Source organism: Tupaia chinensis, unplaced genomic scaffold (genome assembly GCF_000334495.1).
Source record: "Tupaia chinensis unplaced genomic scaffold, TupChi_1.0 Scaffold000333_1, whole genome shotgun sequence".
Lineage (NCBI taxonomy): Eukaryota > Metazoa > Chordata > Mammalia > Scandentia > Tupaiidae > Tupaia > Tupaia belangeri.
In genome coordinates, this window is record NW_006159827.1 from 1,769,603 (window position 1) to 1,777,452 (window position 7,850).

At 51.5% G+C, this 7,850-nt stretch overlaps 1 protein-coding gene across 1 annotated transcript in view; it reads left to right on the top strand.

The window, feature by feature from the left end:
• Window positions 1-7,850, top strand: part of LHFPL4 (LHFPL tetraspan subfamily member 4) — a 33,832-nt gene that overhangs the window by 21,993 nt on the left and 3,989 nt on the right. The window contains exon 2 of the mRNA XM_006152021.2: window positions 3,270-3,506. Within this exon, the coding sequence (XP_006152083.1) occupies window positions 3,270-3,506 (237 nt within the window). The remainder of the gene's footprint in view (window positions 1-3,269; window positions 3,507-7,850) is intronic.

The window sequence follows — 7,850 nt, forward strand, 5'->3', positions numbered from 1 at the left end:
TCAACGGAGCCGCCGATGCTCCTGGTGGGAGCTGCAGCGACTGCGGCGGGTCCCCCTCCTGGCATCCGGGGAGTGGAGGGCCCGCGAGGAGATGGGGGGACGTCGTGGGTTTGCCTCCTGCCCCCTCCTGCCTGCTGGCGGTTTAGAGATAGGGAGACAGGAACGCACCCTCCTGGGGAAGGGCTCCGGGGACCCCAAGGACTCAGGGCTGATGCGGAATCCGCCCCTTCTGCCCCCTGCCGCTTCTTTGGGGTGTGACCTTCTTCTCCTTCCGGATAGGGTTCTAGAGGGTCTGGCCGGCGGGGGCGACGGGCGGTAGGCCTTCCCAGCAGGCTCCTCTCCCGCGCTCTGAGCGCCAGAGCGCCCCAGGCTCGGGCACAGCTGCCTCTGCGGTCCGCAAGGTGCAGTCCCAGCGACGCAAATACGCCCCAGCGCCCAGGGCTCCCAATCCCACAGCTCCCACCCCGCTCTGCCCCCTGAGCTCAGGGGTTGCCTCTCCTTTGGGCTAACTGGCTTCTTCAAGCTGGCCTAATTCTGAATTCGGTGGCTCCTTATCACCGCGGAGGGCTTTGCGCTCGCCATTCCCTTGGCCTGGGACTCTGCCCTGCCCTTGCAAGGAGGCGAGTTCTGCAGAGAATCAGCTTGGAAAGGGGAGGCAGGGGTGGCTCTCTGCTAGAATGCACACGCCCTCCCAGGGCTGCGAGGGAGCCCTGCGCCGACCAAACAGCAGACACCGGGGTGCAGGGAACCTGTGGGCTGAGCGCCATCATGCGGGAGAGGGAGGCCCACCCTAACGTAGGGAAGGCCGGAGGAGTCTGGGGCCTAGGGAGCCCCCGTCCAATGGTGCATGAGGGGATGGAGAGGGCTGGCAGTGCCGAAGGCCTTCCCACCTGAGTGCTAGGTGGGCCTCATGGACTGTGGGTAGCGCGGACTGTCACTCCCACTTTGTCATCGCTGTCACCTAAAACCCAGGTGAGGCCGGCCCCCCCATGGGCTTGCATGGGATCCAGGATCCACAGTTCCAGCCAGAGTCCCGTGGAACCTTCTAGTCTCAGACAGAGAAACCCAGAGTCTGGACCAGGTCTCCACGTTGGTCTACTGAAGCAGGTGGCTCCTCTCTGAGGCCATCACTCTTTTTTTTTTTCTTCTTATTTTGGAGAGGTTTTCGCTATAGGGCGCGTGCACTCGCCAGACAGAGAGAGACAGAGAGACAGAAAGTGAGAAATCACCCCCCAGGGGAGATGGCCACGCTGCAGTCCCTTCTCCTCCATTCTCTTCTCGGGATCTCGGGCACACATGCACACGGTGTGAGTTTTAAGCCACCAGGTCCGGGACTCGAACCGTGGTCAACTACGTGGGAGTCCAGCGACATAGCCATTACGCTAACTGCTGGTTCCAAGGCCACTACTTTTACCAGTGTGGGATTCAGTGTGCTGATTGGCTCAGGCCTGGATCCCACCCTCTGGGCAAAGGTCAGGGAAGATCCTTCCCAGGCCATTCAGCTGCCACTGGAGAGGCGGGGCACTAAACACCCAGGGGACAGGTGCTGAGGAGGGAAGTACTTGATGGCCCTTCCTGGCCTTCCCAGACTTCTCCCTCTCTCATCTCTCTCTCCTCACCTGAGACCCTTCTCTCCCATTTCCCTTATTTGTACAATAATTTTTTAAAAAAGAATTCTTTTATTAACTTTATTTATTTAGTTACCAATGTTTAAATTTGACCAGAGAGGGACAGAGAGAGAAAGAGAGAGAGAGGAAGAGAGAAAGCAAACCGCCAAATCACAGTCGGCCATGTGGGAATCCAGGAGCCCCAACCACCACACCACCTGCCGGCCCCTGTACAATCACTTTTATCGTATGACTAGTTTTGGTAATAACAGCTAATATTTATATGAGACTTACACCCTATATTTGCTGCCTCCTGTAGTCTTTTTTTTTTTTTAAGAGAGATTTTTGGTATAGGGCATGTGCGCACACCAGAGAGACAGAGAGAGACAGAAACTGAGAAATCACCCCTGCCCTGGAGGATGGCCACGCCGCATTCCCTTCTCCTCCACTCTCCTCTTGGGATTCTGGGCCTGCACACAAACATGCCTGAAATGAGTTTCAAGCTGTCGGGTCCAGGACTTGAACCGTGGTTGGCCATGTGGGAGTCCAGCGATGTAACAATTGTGCCAGCTGCTGGTCCCTGCCTCCTGTAATCTTTACAATCCCTTGTTCATACCATCATTATCCTCATTTTATAGAGGAGGAAAATTGAGGCTCAAAGGCGAAGGAGCATAGGGTCAATCACCTGGAAAATAGCCGAGCCAGGATTTGAACCCTGGCCTTCTTAACGATTCTTAATCATTTTACTATAATGCATCTCTCCCCACACAGTGCAAGCGCAAGACTAGAAACCAAATACCCACCTGAGTCCAGGCCTGGCAACTGGCACACAGTAGGCCCTTTACATACTACTGGAGTGAGCAAGTGCCTAGCACTGTCTTATAGGGGTAACGCCACGTGACCCTGGCAACCCCGTGAGGTTGCTCTGGGGTTTCCCTTGTGTGGGCAGAGCAGGCCTCAGAGGTGCAGCAGCACCCCAGCCGGGAAGACCCCACTTTCTCTTCTCAGCACAGAGGTCAGTGTAGAACACATTCCCCACATCTGAAAGCAGGGAAAAGGTGCCCCATAGATACTCATTGAATGAATGACACAAATTAAACATGGGACCAGCAGGTGGCATGGTGGTTAAGGCATTGGACACTCCCATATGGCTGACCACGGTTCGAGTCCCGGATGTGGTGGCTTGCTTTCTCACTTCCCCACCCCCTTCTCTCTGTGTCTCTCTCTGGTCAAATTAAAATAAAAATGAATTAATAAATAAAAATTTAAAAAAAATTAAACATGAACAGTGGGGGTGGGAGAGAGTAAGCATGACATGTTTCTGGACGGAGCTGAAGGAGGTGGCTGTGGTTTGCTATTTTCTCATACTTCCAGAGAGAGGACTTTCCTGTAGAGGAGTTGATGTGATTGTGGAGAGGACATGGAAGGGGGGGTCCAAAAACTCCTCCCTTTCCAGGCAGGAGGCCCATCCCAGTACTCTCTCTCTCTCTCTCTCTTTCTCTCTGTCTCCTCATTCCCCCAAGTGGTTAACAAGCATTGGGTGGGGTTGGGAGGGTGGGAAGGCAGGTGTGGGGCAGACCGAGAGGGTCTTGGGGGTCCTCAAGTTGCAGGGAGTAACGACCCCTTCTCTCTTCCCTCCCCACTCGGTGGTGGCCGCTCCAGCTCTGTGCCTGGTCCTGGGCTGCATGATCTTCCCCGACGGCTGGGACGCCGAGACCATCCGGGACATGTGCGGGGCCAAGACGGGGAAGTACTCCCTGGGGGACTGTTCGGTGCGCTGGGCGTACATCCTGGCCATCATCGGCATCCTCAACGCCCTCATCCTCTCCTTCCTCGCCTTCGTGCTGGGCAACCGGCAAACAGACCTGTTGCAGGAGGAGCTCAAACCGGAGAATAAAGGCGAGTGCTCCTGGGCGGGCAGCGGGCCTGCGCGGTGGGGACGATTTCAGATAAACGTGGTCAAAGCGGGGCCAGCAGGGGGCGTGGTGGTTCCATCTCTGGACTCCGCCATGGCTGACTGAGGTTCCAGTCCCAGGACACCAGGTGGCTTCAAACTCACACCAGGCACATGTGCACACATGCTCAAACTCCTGGGAAGAGAATGAAGGAGACTCCTTCTCACGATCTCTGTCTCTCTCTCTCTCTCTGACGAGCAAAAACCTCTACAAAAAAAAAAAAAAAAAGATAAAAACCAGCCTTGGTATGGTGGTTAAGGTGTTGGATCCCACATGGCTGAGTCTGTGGTTCCAATCCTGGATCCCAAGGGCTTGAAAAACATGTGAGGCGTGTGTGGGTGGAGTACCCAAAATCCAGAGAGGAGAATGAAGAAGGGATTATAGGTGGCGAGCCCCTCCAGGAGGCGATGTCTCACTTTCTGTCTCTCTCCTGCAAGTGTACTCAAAAAATTCTAAAACAAACAAAAACAAACAAACAAACAAACAAACAAAAAAGAGATCAAAGCCCGCAGCACCTGGGGGCATTGTTAGGGTGGCCGGATCCCACATGGCGGGCTATGAGGTCAAGTGCTAGACCAGCCGCTTGGAAGACACGTGGGTGCGTGTGCATGCGTGCCTAGGATCCTGAGAGGACAAGGGATGTCAGTGTGACCATCTGCCCTGGGAGGTGGTTTCTCACTGTCTCCTGCACTGGCCAGTAAACTAGGCCTCTGGGGAAAATTCAAAAACAAACAAACAAAAACTGATCAAAGGGAAACAAATTGGGCAAGCAGGTGGCATGGAGGTTAAGACGCTTGATCCCACATGGCCAGTTTTGCAGTTCATGTCCCTGACCTAGCGGGTTGAGGGCCACAGGGCTCGCATGTAGATATGCCCAACATCCCCCGAGGAGAGTGGAGGAGAAGGGATGGTGGCATGGCCATCCCTCCTGGAAAGTGATTTCGCTCTTTCTTCCTGTCTCTCTCTGGAGCACACATGTGCCCTATAGCAAAAACTAAAAGAAAACAAGACTCAATAAAAAAATAAAGGCAAAAATTGGAAGCCACCCTGGAGACAATCTGGCGACATTCCCTCCACCATTTGCACGCTTCTGACCCAGCAAGCCCACCTCAGCTCTAAACCCATGAGAAGTGTACCCCGTGAGAGAGGAACAGGAATGCTGGTGCCGGAGCTCCCACAGTAGGGGCAGCTGAAAACAACCTGGGTGAATAAACGGTGGTGTACGCACGTCACAGAGTTCACAACTGAGAACGAATGCATGTTAGTTACGTGTGACAGAACGGATGCATCTTTGGACCATAAGATTGAGAGAGAAGAAAATCCAAGTTCCAGATGACAATATGTGTGTGTGTGCGTGCGTGTGTGTGTGTGTGTGTGTATATATATATATATATATATATATGCATGCAAGCACATGTCCCCGGTGTGATTTTCCTTTTTAATTTCTTTCTTTCTTTCTTTTTTTTTTGGAGAGGTTTTTGCTATAGGGCGGGTGCACTCACCAGACAGACAGAGAGAGACAGAGAGACAGAAAGCGAGAAATCACCCCCTGGGGGGATGGCCACACCGCCATCCCTTCTCCTCCATTCTCTTCTCGAGATCTTGGGCACGCACACGCACCTGGTGTGAGTTTAGGCCACTGGGTCCGGGACTCGAATCACAGTCGACTACTTGGGAGTCCAGTGACATAGCCATTATGCCAACTGCTGGTCCCTCCGGTGTGATTTTCAAGCCACTGAATCTAAGATTAGAACTGTGGTCGGCCATGTGGGAGTCCAGCGCCTTAAACACCATGCCACCTGCTGGCTCCAGACAGTGATATTTTGATTGAGCTCGAAATCAAGCAAAACTAGGCAGTATAGTGTTTAAACATGTATTTATGGTACAACTATAATTTTTGAAGAAGTGAAGAAGTGATAAATAAAAAAGGCAGGATGTGATGACCCGTGATTGGAATGGAAGGGAAGAAGTGGGAGCATGAGATGGGGGCTTGCAGGAATATGCAAATTACTGGCAGTTACAGCCTTGAATGCGAGCTCACAGGTATTTATTGCAGTGTGCTTTCTGAGCACGTTCGGGTTTATATAAAAGTTTATATTACATATAAGTTTTTGTCTGTATCAGGTAACATTAAGATACAATAAAGTGGGGGCCAGCAGGTGGCATAGTAGTTAAGGCGCTGGACTCCCACATGGTCGAACATGCCTCAAATTCTGGACCTGGTGGCTTGAAACTCATGCCAGGTATGTGTGCGTGGATGCCCAAAATCCCAAGAGAAGAATGGAGGAGAAGGGACTGTGGCGTGGCCATCCGCAGTAGGTGCTGATTTCTCACTTTGTCTCTCTCTGTGTTTCTGGTGAGCAAAAATATCTCTAAAAAAATAGTAAAAGAAGATGGGGCTGGCAGGTGATGTGGTGGACTCCCACATGGGTGACCATGGTTCAAGTCCTGGACCTGGTGTCTTGCCTTCTCACTTTCTCTCTCTCTCGCTATCCATCTCTGGTCAAATTAAAATAAAATAAAATAAATTTTTTTTTGGAGAGTTTTTTTTTCTTTTTTTCCACTATAGGGCACATGCGCTTGCCAGACAGACAGAGACATAGAGACAGAAAGTGAGAAATCCCCCCCGGGGGGATGGTCACGCCGCTATCCCTTCTCCTCCATTCTCCTCTCGGGATCTTGGGCATGCACGCACACACGTCTGGTGTGAGTTCTAAGCCACTGGGTCTGGGACGCGAACCGCGGTCGACTACGTGGGAGTTCAACGACATAGTCATTACGCCAACTGCTAGTTCCCAAATAAAGTAATTCTTAAAACAAAACAAACAAACAAAAAAACAAGTCCGGGCAGGCAGGTGGCATGGTGGTTAAGACACTGGACTCTCACATGGTCAACCGTGGTTTGAGTTCCAGACCTGGTGGCTTGCTTTCTCATTTTCTCTCTCCAGTCAAATTAGAAAATAATAATAAAAAATAAAATAAAATAAAAAATTCTTTAAAAAGAAAGAAAGAAAACAAGTCCAGTAAGGCCAGAGCCTCAGGGGTAATAACTGCTGTTATCAGACCCTTTTCTGGGCATCTACAGACATCGTAACAGAAGATGAAGAACCGCAGTTTATGTAACGATTCACCTTCAGGGGCTGCTGGGAAGGTTTCCAGGTTCCTACTATGACTGACAACGCCACAGAGGACGTCTTTGTCCCAGCCTTCTCATACTGTGATGGGAATGGTACCGCCTCCTAGGCTGTTATGCAGAAAAAACCGGGCCTGCCAAGTGTCAGAAGGGTTAGAGACCTCCCATTACTTGCCCAAAGCTCATCTGTGTGGTAGAGTCAGGATTTGAGATTAGGTCCAAAGCCCAAGCTCTGGTCCATGCCATGTGGTGCCCCTTAGTCTACTGAGGTCAGACTTCCTGCTCCCTTTTCAGGACCCCCCTGGGGTGCTGGTCTGCTCAGAGGCTCCTGCTGATTGAGACCCTCAGACCAGGTGGTTTCTGCCCTCTCCGTTTGAGGTCAGGGTCTGCCCTCTAGTGGTTGCTTCCAGCAGTGCAAGCAGGAGGGGCTTGGGGATGATCTTACCTTCCAGCGTTAAAAAGTGAGGCATGTGGGACCAGCTGTTGGTGTAATGGCTATGTTGCTGGACTCCCACGTAGTCCTCCATGGTTTGAGTCCTGGACCTGGTGGCTTAGAGAAGGGATTGTGGCGTGGCCTTCTACCCTGGGGGGGTGATCTCTCATTTTCTGTCTCTCTGTCTTTCTAGCGAGCTTACGCGCTCTATACCAATTCCCCACCCCCCCAAGAAAAAGAAAAGAAAAGAAAAAAGTGAAGTATAGGGGCCAGGAAGTAGAACAGTGAAAAGTGAAGTATAGGGGCCAGGAAGTAGAACAGTGGTTAAGGCACTAGACTCCCACATGGGTGACCACAGTTCAAGTCCCAGACCTGGCGGCTTGCTTTCTGTCTCTCTGTGTCTCTCTGGTGAGCACACATGCCTTATAACACATTAACAAAAAATTAAATAAATAATTCTAAAAAAGAACTAGGAAATAATATCTTTAAAAAATGGGGAGGGGGCAGCAGGTGGTATGGTGGTTAAGGGTACTAGACTCCCACATGGCCAACCGTGGTTGGTTTGAGTCCCAGACCTAGCGGCTTTCTCTCTCTCTTTCTCTCTCACTCTGTCCCTTTCTGGTCATATTAAAAATAAATAAATAAAGGGAACAGCAGTGAGCGTAATGGCTATGTCGCTGGACTCCCATGTAGTCGACTGCGGTTCGTGTCCCGGACCTGGT